At 41.5% G+C, this 18,465-nt stretch overlaps 1 protein-coding gene across 2 annotated transcripts in view; it reads left to right on the top strand.

The window, feature by feature from the left end:
* The window catches only part of DAP (death associated protein), a 109,499-nt gene that overhangs the window by 51,428 nt on the left and 39,606 nt on the right, over nucleotides 1-18,465 (top strand). The window contains exons 3-4 of one of the 2 annotated variants that reach the window (XM_058831696.1): nucleotides 10,242-10,284; nucleotides 12,176-15,172. The exons of the other annotated variant lie outside the window; for it this stretch is intronic. Of the exons in view, the coding sequence (XP_058687679.1) occupies nucleotides 10,242-10,284; nucleotides 12,176-12,295 (163 nt within the window). The 3' untranslated portion in view covers nucleotides 12,296-15,172. Of the gene's footprint in view, nucleotides 1-10,241; nucleotides 10,285-12,175; nucleotides 15,173-18,465 lie in introns of those variants that run through there. 2 annotated transcript variants of the gene reach the window in all.

The raw sequence follows: 18,465 nt of genomic DNA on the forward strand, positions 1-18,465 counted from the left end.
TTGGCTTGATCCACCTTCTCCTTCAGTGGCTTCTGCGACCTGTCGTGTGGGGCTTTATACGGCTGCTTTCCACTTCCGGTTCATCCCTACGATGTGACAGGAACCATCAGTGAACAGAGCATAGCGTGTTTCTTCTGCTGGCAGCTGGTTATACGGTGGAGCTTCTTCAGCCCGTGTCACTTGTTCCTGCTCTTCTTCATCAGTGAGACCAAAGTTTTCACCTTCAGGCCAGTTTGTAATTATCTCCAAAATCCCAGGGCGATTTGGGTTTCCAATACGGGCGCGCTGCGTGATGAGGGCGATCCACTTGCTCCATGTAGCGTCGGTGGCGTGGTGAGTAGCAGGAACTTTTCTTTTGAACATCCACCCCAGCACTGGCAGTCGGGGTGCCAGGAGGAGTTGTGCTTCTGTGCCAATCACTTCTGAGGCGGCTTGGACTCCTTCATAGGCAGCTAAGATTTCCTTCTCTGTGGGAGTGTAGTTGGCTTCGGACCCTCTGTAGCTTCGGCTCCAGAATCCCAGTGGTCGGCCTCGAGTCTCCCCAGGCACTTTCTGCCAAAGGCTCCAGGACAAACCATTGTTCCCAGCTGCAGAGTAGAGCACGTTCTTCACGTCTGGTCCTGTTCTGACTGGGCCAAGGGCTACTGCATGAGCAATCTCCTGTTTGATCTGAGCAAAGGCTTGCTGCTGTTCAGGGCCCCAGTGGAAATCATTCTTTTTTCGGGTACCCAGGTAGAGAGGGCTCACGATCTGGCTGTACTCAGGAATGTGCATCCTCCAAAAACCTATGGCACCTAGGAAAGCTTGTGTTTCCTTCTTGTTGGCTGGTGGAGACATTGCAGTGATCTTATTGACGACCTCAGTGGGAATCTGACGCCGCTCATCTTGCCACTTTACTCCCAGGAACTGGATCTCTCGAGCAGGTCCTTTGACTTTGTTCTTCTTGATGGCAAAGCCAGCTTCTAGCAGAATCTGGATGATCTTTTCTCCTTTCTCAAATACTTCCACTGCTGTGTTCCCCCACACAATGATGTCATCAATGTACTGCAGATGTTCTGGAACCTCACCCTTTTCCAGTGCAGCCTGGATCAGTCCATGGCAGATGGTGGGGCTGTGCTTCCACCCCTGGGGCAGTCGGTTCCAGGTGTACTGCACTCCCCTCCACGTGAAGGCAAACTGAGGCCTGCATTCTGCTGCCAAGGGAATGGAGAAAAATGCATTAGCAATGTCGATAGTGGCGTACCACTTCGCTGCTTTGGACTCCAGCTCATACTGGAGCTCCAGCATGTCTGGCACGGCAGCGCTCAGCGGTGGAGTCACTTCATTCAATGCACGATAGTCCACAGTCAATTTCTATTCTCTGTCAGACTTGCGCACAGGCCAGATGGGGCTGTTGAAGGGTGAGTGGGTTTTGCTGACCACCCCTTGGCTCTCCAGTTCTCGGATCATTTTGTGGATGGGGATCACAGCATCTCGATTTGTCTTATACTGTCGGCGGTGCACCGTCGAGGTGGCAATTGGCACTCGCTGTTCTTCCACCTTCAGGAGTCTTACTGCAGATGGGTTTTCTGATAGTTCAGGCAAGGTGTTCAATTGCTTAATGTCCTCTGCCTCCACAGCAGCTATTTCAAAAGCCCACCTGAGTCCATTTGGGTCTTTGTAATAGCCATTTCGAAGGAAGTCCATGCCCAGAATACACGGGGCCTCTGGGCCAGTCACAATGGGATGTTTCTGCCACTCTCTCCCAGTCAGGCTCACCTCAGCTTCCAACAGAGTCAACTGCTGCGATCCCCCCGTCACCCCAGCAATGGAAACAGGTTCTGCCCCCACATGTCCTGATGGCATTGGGGTACACTGTGCACCAGTATCAACTAAAGCTTCGTATTTTTGTGGCTCTGATGTGCCAGGCCATCGGATCCACACCGTCCAAAAGACCCGGTTTTCCCGTGCCTCTTCCTGGCTAGAGGCAGGGCCCCTCTAGCACTGGTCATCCTCTCCTCCTTGGGCATACATGCTAGAGGTTCCTTCAAGAGGATCATCCTCTTTTCTGTCATATCTGGCAGTTTTGTCACGGGAGGTTGAGGCTACCTTCACTTTAGTGGAACCTTTCTGGTTACTGGTTCCCTGCCTGAGTTGACGCACTCGTGCTGCCAGGGCAGAAGTGGGTTTCCCATCTCACTTTCCCATGTCTTCCCCATGGTCACGTAGAAAGAACCACAGCTCAGTTCGTGAGGTGTACCCTCTCTCTCTAGCTGGGGGATGTGGGGCTTGGAGTTTTGGGCTTGTGACCCGCACTGGTGCCATATGGGAACTGCTCTTCCTCATCTCTTCCCTCATTTCCCTCATCTCCTCTTTGAGTTCCTTAATCACAGCAGAAATCTTAGCCTGATGTGGGCCATGGACCATACTGTTATAATTTCTAAGCCTGGTGGCAACAGAACCCACCGTCTCTCGGCCGTTATCGGCATTAATTGTTGCAATATAGGTGGTGTAGTCACGTGGCCCTAGATTTGCCAGACTCCACAACATCTGCCCAGTGCACCTGACTTTGTCGGGGTCATTATCATGCTGTCCACCCCTTCCAAAAAGGACTTCTAATATCGCCACTTCTCTCAGCTGTTGGATCCCTTCCTCAATGGTTTTCCATTCCCTTCTATGATAGTGCTCTTCCATTCTCTCTGTGGACAAACCTTTCTCTTACACTCATCAAAAGCCGCTTCCAGAGGGAAAGGGGCCCTTGCTCCCTGACGAATATCTGATTCACACCTGAGTCCTGCGTCAAGGGTCCCACATTCCTTGCCTCACCACCATCCAGCTGCACGCCTGTACCCATAAGGTCCCAGACCCGAAGTAACCAGGTGGTATAAGGCTCACGCCCTCGCCTCACAATGTCTTTTTGTAACTTACGGAGACTGTCATATGTCAGAGACTCAGTGATGATTTCAACTTCTGGCTCCCCTGTGGGTTGTGAGGACCCTCCTTTCTTATCCTTATCAGCAGAGTGCTGTGATTTCATCTTAGACTTCCTCGTTTCTACAGGGGCAACAGCTGCTGGCTGTGACTGCCCTTGTGGTTCAGCTGGAGCCTGGACGGTTGTAACATCTGTGGGTTCCACTGCTGCACCATCAGACTCTCCCTCTTTGGGGCAGGGGGAGGGTTTCCCAGCAGCTGAGTAAATGCACTCCTTTAGCATCTGGCCCATCTCATGCATCTCCTTCACCAGCACCCCCACCCACTCTGGGTGGTTCATTTCTGAGGTGGGCTGTGGGGCAGGGGCAGGCTCTGGAGCAGCACTCCCTGTATCTGGGGCTGTGCCAGGCTCTGGAGCACCACTCTCTGTCTCTGGGGTTGTGCCAGGCTCTGGAGCAGCACCCCCTCGCTCTGGGGCTGTGCCAGGCTGTGGAGCAGCACCTCCGGTCTCTTTCCCTTTGTCTCTGAAGGCTAGGTAGAACAGGCCTATCAGCAGCACCAGCCACTGTATGATGTCATTAGCATCCAGAGAAGATTTTAACCCTTTGAAAACTGGCGGGGTAGGCTCAAGGAACTGGGTGAAAGGTTGGGAGAAAATTTCCCCAGCTGTCTTTTTCTCCCAGTAGGTACCATTATTGAAGTAACCTGAAAACCATCCAGTTAGTGTGTGACAGCTCTGAATCCATGAGCCCGCCGTCCAGAGGACGTTAAACATCCATGAATTCCTCACCTTATCAACCCACAAAACAAGCTGGATAATAGCCACAGTAGCCTTAGTTATAGGACTCATATTTAGGTAAGGTGCAGCAAATGGGAGAAATATAGCTGTGACCACATGGCCCACGAACCTGGGTAAGCTAAACAACATGGTTTTACCTAACAAGGTTTCTAAATCCAGCACACAAAAGTTAGGTTATTTAAGAACTGTTATTCCTTTTTTGCCCTTTTTCTCTCAGTGCCCCACGATGGGCGGCCAAAATCTGTCTTGGTTCTAGAAGACAGGCGTCTGCTAGGGAGAGCAGGAGCCTCCCTTGGGATGAAAGAATGTAGACCCCCTCCCTCCGAATTATTATAATTTTGAAATTAAGGGGCTTTCAGGCAGAGATCTGGGGATAGGAATAACAGTTCTTTACTAGTATAACCAGGTAAACAAACAAACAATAACTACAGCAATAACAAGAGAACAGAACCAGGGACTCCGGGACAGCTTTCTCGGCTGAGACGGGATGGAGGAGAGGCTTTGTTTTCACAAACCCCTCGGGCAGTCAGTCCCGGTGCTCTTGCAGGGCTCCGAGGAAACAGTCAGCTGGAACTGCAGGGACGAGCTGAGATCCTGGGCTGGTGGATGAGGTGTATCAGCAGCTCCACGGCGATGCCTGGCAGGACAGCGGGTGCGAGGCCACCAACCAAGAGGGGAGAAGGAGAAGAAGCAGCTCCGCGACCCAGCGCACGAACGTCCTTCTTCCCCGAAGCCGAGGAAAAAGCCAGCTAAAAACTGTCCCCACCCTCCTTTTTCTGCCCCCTTCCCCCCGCCACCCTGGGCCCGGCTATTCTTTGTCCTTTGTGAGCACCCTTAAGTACCGGTAGTTAGGTTTCCCAGCACATAATGGGTAAAAATTCCCACCTAACCCTCAACAGGTGTTCCTGGCCTGATTAACATATTTTAATTAAGGTATACTGTGAGGTACTATTTTTACTATTGCTTTCTCTCATTCTTTCCTTGTCTTAGCATGTTCTTTTGCTTTTTCTGATCACCAGCGTACATGGGGCACTCACCTTCTGCACTTTCTGGCTGCAGTGAGACCCATTTCCCATTTTAGGAGCTTTTATGTTCATGTGAACAGGAATGATGCTTATGCGTGGGGGTGTTTCCTGGTTTTGTCAACTCTGAATAGAGCCCTTTGGTTTGGATTGCACTGTGAGCAGTGCTCACAGTCCTTCCTCCAGACTGGATCTGCTGTTCAAACTGCTGCTGGAAGCCACCATTAGATCCAATCCATCCTATCAGGTAAGGGATGCAGTAGGCAATTTGGGTGCTCCAGAGTGGCTGCAGGTGTTCATCTCCCCCACAGCAATGTACTCGGCTTTGTTCTGCATTTGGGACCACTTGAAACAGCTGTGAATTTGTGTAATCTCTGTGTGTATACATGCACAGCCTCTGCACGTATGTGTGCACATTCACTGCATTTATTGTTAGAATTAACTGTAAATTTCCCAGTTAAATCAGAAAACTGATTTAGTCAAATTCTGTTTTAATGGAGTTGGATAAATACTCATCTGCCCTATGTGTGTTCTGTGGCCTCATAGTGACTAGCTTCTATCACTGTCTTTACAGTATGTATATCATACTTCGTTTCAACCAATCCCTCTAAGGCGAAGGCATAAGATTTTAGTATTATTAATGCCTCATTTAATCTACTTAATGATCTTTTCATGTTATTTCATCTTCTTTGTGATTTACCTTCCATGTCAGATAAAGATCTTATTTAAGCTAAGTATTATGAAATAATAGAAACCTTTATTCTATTTGAACAGTCAGGATAAATTAATCTGGTAGAGAATCTGATGTTAAACAGGTGCAGCATCGCACATATAAAATCAGGATAAGTTCTCTGAACTCTTAGATCTTAATAGAGGTGTTCTTTTTCTCCATATGTTAAAATAAGAATTTTCTCTGAAAGTATTGACACAAACACTAACCAGTCTTGGCAAACACAAAACTGTGTTACTTACACAATATCAGCTGTAGCTATTAATTAACTTTAAATAAATGTATGCATTAAATAGCTATAAAGCACATATATGTATAAATGAAATCAGTTTTTGTCAGGAAATAATTTTTTTTGCTTCATTGTTTACTGATGCCTAGAAAAAGGAATGCTGCATCTTCAAAGCAATGTCTCTCAAACAGATTTTCATCAGATTAAGTATATCCTTAGAACAACCATCACATCTTACAAAATACTGGAAATATAGGTTATGCTTTGCATAAAACATCAGTAGAAATTGAAGCACTTGAAAGTGTATTGTAAATGTAGCAATGATAGCCTGTGCCGGTTCTCCATTTTTGTTTCTGTTTTCAGGAGTTTCTTGGGAAAGATAATGAGTGATGTTGCAACACTGCAATCCCAGCAGATGTCGCAGAGTGCAATTGCAGAGTTGTGGTTGTGGCAGATAATCTGGGTCCACAAAAGGCCATGGTTTGGGAGCCTGGCAGTAGAGACTGAATTTATTACGACAAAGTTCATCTGTGGAAAAATTTCTTTCATTAGGAATGAAATTAAATCAGTGACTGATTATCCAGGCCTTTCTCTGATCTGTTGAATTCTTCATTAGTATAGATGTGTGATTATATATGCTCTGGCCTGGTTCTGGCTCTACAGATCATCAAATATATTAATTTTTTTAAGATTTTTTTTTCTGAAACAATGTAATCTGGTAGAAATATAAGGAAAGCCAGTGGCTTGACAAAGGATATAAATACTGACACACTCAATCATTCTCATTTCTGGCCAGCTTTCTGTCTTTTTCCCTGCTACAGGATAATAAATATATGGAAATGAAGTTATTGTTAGGCTGGTGTGTCTTCCGTAGGAGCAAAGCATTTTGCCTGTGTAATGAGTTAAATAGAGAGGTGAAGCCTTGTTACCATGTGCACCTGCAGCTAATCATGGAAACTTGGGACAGCCAGAAACAAATGCCAGGGTTTCTGCAAGATTTTTGTGGATGGAGGACAGAGGCATTTGTGCTGGAAGCTGGGTCAGCATTCCCATTAGTTCTTTCATTTAAAAGCTGAAAATCTAGTATGAAGCAGGAAGAGTCCAGTCAAAAATCCATGGAGATGGAAAACAAGGGAGAAAGTCGAGGAGAAAACTGTTCCAGCTGCATCTGGGCATAGATACCTTTTACAACTCTGTTTTCCTGTTAGGTTGTTCCCTATGTGTCAGCACTATCCTAGAATGTGCCGCATGAACCCTAAGTGAAGCGGTTTTGTGTCTACCACACCTATGGGAGAGCCCTAATCAGTGTCCTGTTTCCAAGGCAGGGTAACTAAAGACAGTCACAGAATGCGTTGCATACAAACAAGGCTGAATATGTTAGGTTGGGATAGCGTTCAAGATAAATGCTTTGTGTCTGACGAATAATAGTTTTTACTAGGAAAATGGTACTGCTGTGTAACTTTTCAATTTGTTTTTTCTTTTCTCGATTCTGCTGCACTTCTTCTGCACTTTTTTTCACTCCTGTATTTCTCAGTCCCCTTTGGGCTGAGCTCTTTTGGGATACTCTCTCACAGGGAGTCCCCTTTATCTCTGTTCTCTGGGTTCAAAGAAAACTCCAAAGCTCGTTAGAATCTTGTTTCTCGTGTTTATTAGGATGTTATTACAAAACTTGGCAGGTCTCCTCAGACTATCTGGACAAGTTCAATTCACCACAACCTGGCTCATTTTGCTCTGATGGTACAAAATGGCCCCGAACCACGCAGCGGCCTCATCTTTATGTCTATTTTTACCCTATTAACTAGAAACACATGTATTGTTTTTATATTTTAACAAATAAGTTTTCTATATCTACTTAAGTAACTAAAACTGCAACTAACTTTCAACCAATCACTCTTTGTGCTTTTAAATACTGCAGAATCATGGAGAAGAAGGAAGAAGGGCTAAAAGCTATGCCTTTTTTCCTCCATTTTTACTCCATGTATTAAACCCTCTAAAATCTATATTTTTCACCTCAGTGGCATACTAAACATTCTACTACCTTGTACTTAATTTTTTTATAAATCCTGGTTTAACCCAGGGATATTTGGAAGCCTTTCTGTCAGTGGCAAATAGGATTAATACTTTTTTGGAGAATAGGACAAACAGAGAAAAGTCTCTCCATTTTTGGATTCCTACACTGCCAACTTTTGTCTTCTTTAAAAAGATGTGCTAGCTGCTTCTGAAATGCCTCCTGAAGCATAAACCTCAGACTGGATTTTAGCTTATCTGAAGATGACGATGATCTTTACATGATCTTCAGTCTAATTCCTAAGACAAAAGAATGTACAATTAAATTAAGTACAGAAATCTACCAAAAATTCTAACTCTATCCAGCTCTATCATGTACTTAGGAGACTTAACACTTGCAAGTTTGGGTGCTTTGAATAATAATAAATAGCAGGACATTTCAACAGGAGACTGGGGTTTCTGAGAAGATTTTTGCGATTTGCAGTGGTAAAAGATGTGTTCAAAATAACTGTTATGCAAGAGATTCCTTCTGGTTGTCATTTTTGGCCAGAGCCATGGAGCATTGCAGTTGTTTTTAAAGCAAGAATTATGAACCATACAGCAGTGTAGTAGTTGGTGAACAGCTCATGGTGCATTCAGCAAATAGAGGCTTTATTGGGGAAATGTTGATTTGAATTTCATGCATCATCCAAGCATAATGAACATTCAAAGGTCATGTTAAGAATATTTTTTTAAAAATTCATCTGATTTGACTTTTTCACTATCCAGTATTGTTAATAATACAATGTCAAGCAAAAAAAAGTTTCTCTGAGTGTGACTAAAGCCGGATTCCATGTACAGTTGAAGAATAAATTGCCATACTTTTTTGGTTTTTTCCTATTTACTGTTCATTTCCTTTATAATGTCAGGGTGTAAGTGTGTGAGTCACACCTTGAGCCACTGCAGTACATCTGTATTTTCTCTGAGTTATTTCTTTGAGTTTGTTACTCATCATCCAGTAAGTCTCATGCAGACTGTAACATACTAATTTGCTCAGTACAATTAGAATGAAATGGAAGTGTTTTGCTATTGGTCTTTGCTTGTTGTTAGTTTGTACTGACAGAAAATTGGATTGAAAAAGTCTAATACAGCTATCAGTTATTTTCTATTGCAGGAAATACCACTGTTACTCTCCCATGGAAGTATTTTAGAGCAGAACTCTCTTCCTTTCTCATTTTTTTTTAACCCTATCTTTCTGACTTTTTAAAACTTTCTAGAAGAAATGCTGAGCCTTGTTAAATAACCAAGCTGTTCAGAGAGTGAGTAGCAATACCATGACTTAAACAGGGCTCAAGCAATATTTATGAGTTCATTATATTAAGTCTACTACTGTGCTGCTTGTTATCTTAACTTCACACAACATCATGGTAATAAATTTTTACAAGCTATGTAGTTGTAAAGTGCACCATAGTAATCACTATCATTCCTCTAATAAGTGATTTGATTTGTGTGTGTTTTGTGTTGTTCCAGCCTTGTGAGCTGTAACATCTCAGGGTAGAACCCTTCTTGTGATCCACGTTAATGAACCAGCTGCTCTGAGTCCTCAGTTACAGATGTTCTCAGGGGGAGGGACACCTTCACCTCCCCACTCTGCTTCCCTTTGTAGTGCCTCAGGTTACATGGTTTTCTTACAAGAGAATTACCTCTGTTGTGGAGATTTTCTGGAGCTCCAGGTCTCAAACCTTCTGCAGACTTCAAGTAGTTTACTTGCCATGGAAGCACTGAGGTTGCTGAGTGTCTGTAATTTAGACACTGGCAATGCCAGCAGGGTGAGCAGTTGAATGTGGCTGTGCTGTGGCCTCCAGGTGGTCAGTTCAGGAGATCCGTGACCCACGGAAACTGATGGCTTGTGCTGACCAAGCTTCAGAGAACTCTGGCTGTGGAGAGTCTATTCCTGTTGGTTTGGATGGAGGGTCTGCAAATGAGAAACCAGGAAAGGCTTTGCTTTATGTTTTTTAATATTTGTTTGATTGCAGACATGTTCCTTTTTCTTGTAATAGACTACCTGCTTGAAAGTCTATGATTTAAAGTACAGAATGTTACTCTTTCTGTGACCCTGAATTCTTATGCAATTGATTGACTGATGTAAACTTGAAATTTATTTTATTCTCTAACACAGCAGTGACTTTAGTCCAGCTACAGTTTTCATTGTGCAATACAAATATGCTAAGCCTAAAGTACTGCTGGCAGTTTACGTATAAAATTTGAGGATTAAGAAACCAATGCAAACAAAGACTTGGCTTTAAGAAGCAGTATAATTGAACTAGCCTCTTTCTGCTGTCACAATCAATGTGAAGTAATAGAAGCCAGAATTTACAGGTGTGGTTTTAGCTGCAATAAGTACTATTAAGGCAATAGTCATTTGAAGAGGAAGTTTATCTTGTCTATTTGAAACATTAATCAGATTCCAAAAATGCCTCCTTTTTTTTGCACTGTATGTGTGATTTCCTTTTCATTTTTGCCTTCTAAATAACTGGTACAAATAATCCCTCTGATTTTTTTCAGCCCGCCTAAGCCAGCGGTATTCATCTCCGGTGTCATTGCTAGGGTAAGATTATCAGTAAATTTCTCTCAATGAGCAAAACTACTGTAAGCTTTTCAGAATTACCACCAATCAGAGCAAAATCAGTATTTTTCATACCCCTTTCTCTTTTGTAAGAAGAGGCTTTGGCTTTTCTATATTTGTGTAAGGCCGTTTGACCATTCTTTCTGGGTTTGTGTGAAACAGAAATTATTCATTGAAATAATTTCCACCATTTTTCTTTGAATTTTAGCACTTCAAGTTTATTATATCATCTTTTTATATCTAAGGTAGATATTACTGAATTCATTTCCTTCGGAAGTGGCTGCATATTAAACTGCCTCTGTAGCTTGATCTGTGATGAGGAGCAGCCCTCCTGCCTGTAAGGATATATGCTTGAAGATACTGCATTTCAGCCACCATATGTGCCTTGGGGTACTTGAGATTAAGGGTGTTATTCCCTGGACTTTAAGATCAGGCAGGACCTGTAAATCCTTAGTATTAACTAGCCATTTAATCATGTAATCGGTAATATGTTCATTGTGGCAGGGTTTTTATCATGGCTTTATGTGGTTACCTTACATCACTGGGGTTTGTAGTGTGGTTTACTATACGATGCTGTGGTTGTGTCAAATGCCATAGGTGGAAAGAATGAGCTGATGCCATTTTCCTTAGCCCATAAGGAATGGGGAGTTGGCAATATTAGGGAAGAGAAGGTAGAAAATGTTGATCCAGTCTGAGGAGAGCAGACCTCTGAAAATAGGTAGTGAGTTGTAGTAGAGAAAAAAATACAAAATATAACAAGTTAACACAGTGATTAAAACAAAACCAAAACAAAATGGTGTAAGGTTGTTGCCCTACGAGCTAGTGGAATGCCCAGAGTTTCTAGACTATGATGTGTCTGTCCCACTTTCTGAAGGGGCTGTCCCCCTGTCACTGAGTATTTGTTTCCTGTTGCTTATTGAAAGCCTCCTGGGACTGACCCTAGAAATGGCAATGGTAAATAGGTGACATATAGGTAACTCCTGGACTGAGACTGCCCAACAGCAGCACCTGAGACCTAACACTAGCAGATCTAGTTAAAAGAGCATGTTAAAGTTAAAATCCAGCCATCCCTAAAATTTGAATCATAAGTAGTTTTAGATCCTGCTTTCTTCCTAAAGAATTGGCATTGTTCAGTCTGGAAAAGAGAATGCTTTGGGGTGACTTAGCTGCAGCTCTCCATTGCCTGAAGGGAGCCTACAAGAAAGACTCAGAGAGTCAAATTACAAAAGCATGGAATGACAGGATGAGGGAGAGTGGATTAAAACTGAAAGAGTAAGTTTAGATCAGATGTTAAGAAAGATTCTTTACTGTGGAGGTAGTGAGGCACTGGAACAGGTTTCCCAGAGAAGTTGTGGATGCCCCATCCCTGGAATTGGTCAAAGCCAGGTTGGATGGAGTGACCTGGTCTAGTGGAAGACATCCCTGCCCACGGTATTGATGTTGGAACTGGATGATCATTAAGGTTCCTTCCAAATCAGGCCATTCTACAATTCTGATTCCTACAGCAGGCTTTTTGTTCAGGTATTTTTCATGCTGCCTTAACTTACTTTTAAAATAGTCTGTTCTTTCTAGTGGCTTTTTGAAAACCAAACACATGTGAAGATAGGAATATTTTGGGTTTTTTCTCCTATCGTCACATTAAGATGCTTTATTATTGGATAGTGTGTGTAACTGGAAGAAGTGAAGCTTGCATAAGAAAAATTATGAAGTTGGCTAAAAGAATAAAAACACAGAATGTGTACAGGGGGACTCCAAAGTAGCATTCAACACTGTTTTCCATCTGATTTCATGTTTTTTAGAATTTACATCAATTAGAACTGGGAAGTACACTTTTAAGATTCCTTAAACTTTTCCTGCTGTGTTCTCCAAACAGGGTGATAAGGACTTCCCTCCAGCTGCAGCTCAGGTGGCTCATCAGAAACCACATCCTTCTGTGGAAAAGCTTCCACACCCACAGCATGTCAAACAGCACATCCACCAGCCTCGCAAATGAGCTCCCCATCAGGATCTCTGCCGAACTGCTCTCAGTGAATAAGTTTTCAAGAGAAGACAAAAGCCCTTTAGGATTCACACTGTCAAATCTGTAAAATTGACATCTAGAATAATATGCTGTTTCTTTTACTTAAATTCTCAAGGGTTAATAAAAATGAAGATGTTGTTCAGTTGCTATCCTAGATGGAAAATTTTGTATTGAGTATTTGCTGATCAGGGGTGCTTTTTTGTAAGATTTTCTTACTGTCAAGATAAAAACTTTAGTATGAGTAATATGATTAATGAGCTTAAAAATTGTACTTCTAGTTGTGGACTCACAATAGCAGATAGTTAATGTGGCTTTTATGCTAAGCCAATAAGAAAGAACAGCCCTTCACTGTCTGGAGGGAGTTTGTTGGGTGTGTTGAGACAGAAGTTAGTGGTTGATTACGTAGTTATGTCTAATTATGATTATGTAGTTTGTGTCTTGATTATGTAGAACCCTTACAGCCTTCAGTATCCTACAGTGTTACACCCCAGTGCCCTCTGGATTCAACCAGGGAGATGATGAAGGGGCTCCCATACATTCTCAAGTGAGCAGAGATCCAGCTGTATCTTCTTTACACCCCTTTGCACTCTCACAGTCTTGCTGAGATTTTTCCCTCTGGTGGTCTGTGAGTATGGAGAGGAGAGAGAAATAAGAAATACAAGAACACTGCTTCTGTAGACAACTCATTTGCAATCTCATGAGTCTCACTGGGGGCTGTATCTTTGAGGTGATGATTTCACCAATATTGGTATATTCCAATACCAAGCTGAAGGAATTTGTGAACCTTCAAATTGAACTTAAAATAAGTTGGTGAAAAATCTGTTTACTTTTTTAAATTTAGAATTTGAGATCACCTTTTGAAGTTAAGAGATAGCATGAATAAATATGTTTATGATCCAACCTCTTTTGTGCATCATATTTTTTCCTAGTCTTCTTATTCTGAATGACAGTAGTGATATGAGGAAGTGAAAGGAAAGTTATTTCCAAATTGTTTTATTTTTACCACATAGTTAAATCATTTGGTTTCTCAGTTCAGAATAACTTAGCTCTATAATTTTCCTTCCATAACTCACCTCTGTAAAAACCTGGAAAAAAATTTTATACATTCTACCTATTTTAATGTGTTCTTCTGTTTTTAACTGACTACAATGCAGCCTTTAAAAGCCTCCAGGCTTATAAAGTTTTAATGATGTCAAAAACGTGAGAGATAATGCTGCAGCCATTCACCTGGCAAATAAGTGAAAGTTTAGGGTTACTTGGGGCTTTACTAGTTCATTTTTGGTTAAAAAACAGTAAGGAAAATTTTAAAATTATTATTTTTTTAAAATTCTGCAGATTTAATAATTATTTCCTGAGTAGCTGATTTAAAACAACTGCAACAAAATACTGGAAAATATGGCCCATTTCACAAGTGGAATAACTCACTTCATGTGGGTGCAAGGGACCAGACATTTCCATCTCTTCATAGGCTTGAAATGGAAATGATGTTTTGCAAATTATTTGCATGGACATATTTATTTGAAACCCAGGGAAAGATATACAATCTATATATGCAGTCCTTACTTTCAATTTGATTAGAAACTATACGTGCCTTAAGGAAAGAATGTTTGTAAGAATTATTCTGTATTAGAATATGTGTAACTTTTCAAATCTGTTTTCTGTTTCTGATGCAGCAGAGGCCTTGTTTGTAGTTTCTTATGAGTGTACAAGGGATTCACACCTGAGCAACTCATTCATAAGGGTAGCATTGTTGAGCCTCTTGGAACCTCTGCAGAAGATGATTTGCTGGCAGGAATGTTTGCAGACTAAGGACAGGAGGTGGTTGATGGTGCACCGTAGCTGTCCATGTGCTGTGTCAGCAACCATCGCAGTCAGTTCAGGTACCTGCTGGCCTGAGGGGGAGCTGGGTGGGATTCATCTCTGCCTCATGCTGTGCCTGCATCTGAAGCAGGGTTTAGAGCCCTCTGTAGTCAGTGGTGTTGCAGTCAGGACAGTCAGCAGAGTTTAGGTATGGCATCATTGACCAAAGGGAAGGCTCTTTCAGGTTGAGCTTGATCACTCTTGGCTCCATTGACAGCAGTGGAAAACTAAACCTCAGTGTGGAGGCACACAGTGAGGTGGGGCTGGGTACCTCGGCTCCATGTCTCGTAATAAGTAGAAATGGTTTTGAAAGCTATACCACATCCTTTCTGACAGTAAAAGTTAGGAGCATGGATGCTTTCAAATTACAAACTACTGCTCCTGGTTGTTAATGCAATATATACAGCATATATAGATAATACCTGAGTTTTGTCTTTGATTACTTAGATAGATGTGTTTGTACAATGAAGTATGGCTCTTAAGATAGCTTTTAGAGTGCTGAAATTCATACCTGATTAGAAAATGTCTCTGTATGAAAGCATATTATATATTGTTGGGAGGTATCCATGTTTATACATAGGTGTCCTTACCCAAGCATTACCTTGGCCAAAATAATCATAACTGGTGAACTGGATTTCTTGCCAATGGTTATTGATACTTTTTAAATATCTTACAGTAGCATATAAGGACAGGAGATGTTCAGATGTTACCTTGAAATAACTGCAAAAGAAATTTTCTGTAATCGTCAATGTGGCAATAATGCAACAATAAAGCATGAAGTTGTATATTGGGCTATTTTTTCTCTGCAAGTGCATTGTAAATCAGCAGGATGCAGCTTTGTGGGATTTATGGGATTTTATTACAGACTGCTGCATGACTAATCAACATTTTATAGACAGTGAAATTTATTGTGAAGTTTTATGACACAGTGGATGTGCTGTTTTGAATAGTTCAGTCTTATGTAAAATAAAAAGTAGATGCTACCCGCTAGAATGGGAGTTGCTGTTTTCCACTATGAAATTGGAGAAGCTTGTTCAGCCCCTATGAAGCTAGAGAATCTAAGCCTGGTAATAAACCAGGATGGTAAAGGAAATAAAATGTAACATTTTCCATTGCTTTGCAAGTTCTGGTCTTTCAGAAAAAGCAAGTATTATAATCACAAGAGATGACAAGCTTTTCATAAAGCTGCAGTTAACATTATGTAACACATTCTGTAACATAAGTGATTTGCTGAAGAATATGGAGAAATTGCCGCAGTGTTTCTGGGACCTTTCTGATACTTTGGGCATCCCATATTTAGTATATGTGTAGTGTGTATATAATACAGCAAATATATTTGATACAGTGTAGAGGTGGTAGCTGGTGCCCAGGGACTGTTGCAGCATTATGTCCTTAGACTCTGCGCTCACATAGTCATAGAATTGCTTAGGTTGGAAAAGACTCTTAAACATTGAGTCCAGGCATTAACCCAGCACTGCTAAGTCCACCATTAAACCCTAAAAGCCACATCCACACATCTTTTAAATACCTCCAGGAGTGCCCACTTCCCTGGGCAGCCTGTTCTAAAGCTTGACAACCATTTTGGTGAAGAAGGTTTTCCTCATACCCACTCTAAACCTCCCTTGGCACAACTTGAGGCCGTTTCCTCTTACATTACCTTGTCACTTGTTACCTTGGAGAAGAGACCAACCCCACCTTGCTACAACCTCCTTACAGGCAGTTGTAATGAGAAATAGGGTCTCATCTCAGCCTCCTTTTCATGCTACATTATTCAAAAGATATCTTCTTTCATTAAGATTTTGGGAAAAATACCCGGGCATGATGTTGGGCATGCTGTTGATTGCATTGTCCATTGTTACTCCAAATTCCATGGCCTTGTTTTCAGCAGTATTACAAATGTTATTAGTAATTAAAATTATTTACTTCTATGTCAACAGTAGGATCTGCCCTTTTGTCACTGAATGCCTTGAAACAGACGTCTTGTACTTTTTTCCACAGTAGTGTGATCATTGTATCCTCCTGGTTGTGTAATGAAAATACTCACAGCAGTTTTCCATACAAAGGTGAAGGGAATGAATGGGCGTATGTTTTTATCCCTTTGGAATAACTTCATTCTGAATACTCACCATCTTCTTGGGGGAGGGAGGTGTGGGCTTTATAAGCCACTTCTTGTGTCCCCTACAGATTTGGATATATTAAGTTTAAAATAAGATTAAAGTCTAGGTTAATGCTTAAGATGCTGGATTAATACATATAATTGCATTTTGGAAAACGTGGGGATGCCGATATGGGTACAGTTTTACAACAGGGGGATATGTTGCTGGTCAGAGGCTGCAATGATGTAAAGAATTAAGAAGATGAATCTCTGTTTTAATTTAAATTCTTTGCACACAGCCCTCTCGCAAGATAAAGACATTTAATTATAACTGGTTACAGCTAACATTATCTGCTATGTAAGAATGCAGAGGGATGCAGATCACAGTGACTGGATGGCTCAAGAATAAACTGAGTCAAGTCTGCAGCAGTAAATCATGGGATTTGTTCAGCAGATGAGTAAAGTAAATCAGCATGTAGCTGTAACCTTTGGTAAGTGCTGTGCATGATTCTATTATATAAAATTAATAAAGGTAATTTCTTGGGAATGTGGAGATTTGTATTTTGCTTGTCCCTATGTTTTTGTGTCTCCTTCAGGAATGTGCATTCATTGATTTTCTTCATCCCCCATCACAGAAAAAACTGCAGCTAGTGTATACTATTCCTTGAATTATAAAATGGAAGCAACTAGCATTCAGATAGAAGGCCTGAGAGGAGAGTTGGAGTGCATGGTATTTGACAAAGCACTCTGTGAACAAAGAAGTAATTTCTATTGCAATGACTCTTTTCCTTCACTTCAGAATGCTGATCAGAGGTGAGAAAAAGAATGTGATGCATTTTTCTGGGAATGTAATTTATTACTCTTTGGAGCTGACAGGCGTGCATGGTTGCTGATGATTTTCTCCAAATCACGAATGCTGTCAATGACAAAACTGAAATGCAGCATACTATAAGCATATATAAGCATATATGTAAGCATAAATCTTGCAAGTGACCTTGAAAGAAGCCCTGTAACATAATCTCTGCTTTCCAGATTACATTGGAGGTATTTTTAGAAAACGTGTCTATCCTCCTTTCTGGCAGAGAAGTGGCAGGTTATGAAGGTGTGTAAAATGAGTTCTTATGAGCCATGTGTAGTAGCTGCTCAGGTGTCAGTGGATATCTGATACCATGTTAAGATGGATAGTGACATCACTTTGTTACATGTAGTGGAGCGAGTGACCTGGAGAGCACAGCAATGAAATCACAGTTTCCAAAGCACAGAATACTCTGAGTTGGAAGGGATTCACAAAGATCCAACAAGTGAATGGCCCATAGGGGGATTTGACCCACAACCCTGGTGTCATTAGCACCATGCTCTGGCCAACTGAGTTAATCTCAGGGTCACAATGGAACCCACTTGGCTTCTCTCTTAAACCAGAAGTGCCTTTTGAAATACAGAACAGTGGATTTAGTTAAAATGAAAGTTAGCCACATTTCTGTATGCTGATAGCAGCTGAAATGACAAATATCTTGTCAAGTTTCAAATATGCCTGAAACCACATGTTCAATTCCTTTCAGAGTAAAATTGCACCAAGTGTGTCAGTGTTTGGGTCTGAAGGGAGACATTGCCTTTTTACTTGTTTTATGCTTGCTTGTGAACTTAATGTATTTAACTGAAAACTTTGCTTGATATTAAAAAAATGCCTTATTTCTGTGCACCTCATCTTAAGCTATATTTAATTTTTGAAGTGATATCTCTGAGGAATATAAAGGTCGTCTGGCTTTGTCTCTTGGAGACCAGCAGACCGGGGCACATGCCAGTGGAATGTTGCACACTTTATTTTACTTTCTGGTGTATTTAAATCAGCAGTGAACAGGAGCTGTGATTAGAGAAGTAAAGCCTTTTTTAATAAAAAGTAATTTAATAAAAAGTAGAACAGTAGATGGATCAGCACAGAAGTAAATTAAGTTGTGCTCTGTAAAGCTGTTGTTGGAAGATGATAAAAGAAGAGCTATCATATTATTTCAGAACTGTATACTGACCATTTCTTATGCTGTTCAGTGACCTCAATTTCCCCTGCTAATTATATACTGAGAGGACAATTTTTTGATCCATAAATCTACGTGTCCTTGAAATTTTTTGTGTGGAAGAGGCCTTTGGATGAGGGAAATCTACAAATGCAAGTGCATTTTGATAAATTCTGGTT

The sequence above is a fragment of the Poecile atricapillus genome, chromosome 2 (assembly GCF_030490865.1).
Source record: "Poecile atricapillus isolate bPoeAtr1 chromosome 2, bPoeAtr1.hap1, whole genome shotgun sequence".
In the NCBI taxonomy this organism is placed as follows: domain Eukaryota; kingdom Metazoa; phylum Chordata; class Aves; order Passeriformes; family Paridae; genus Poecile; species Poecile atricapillus.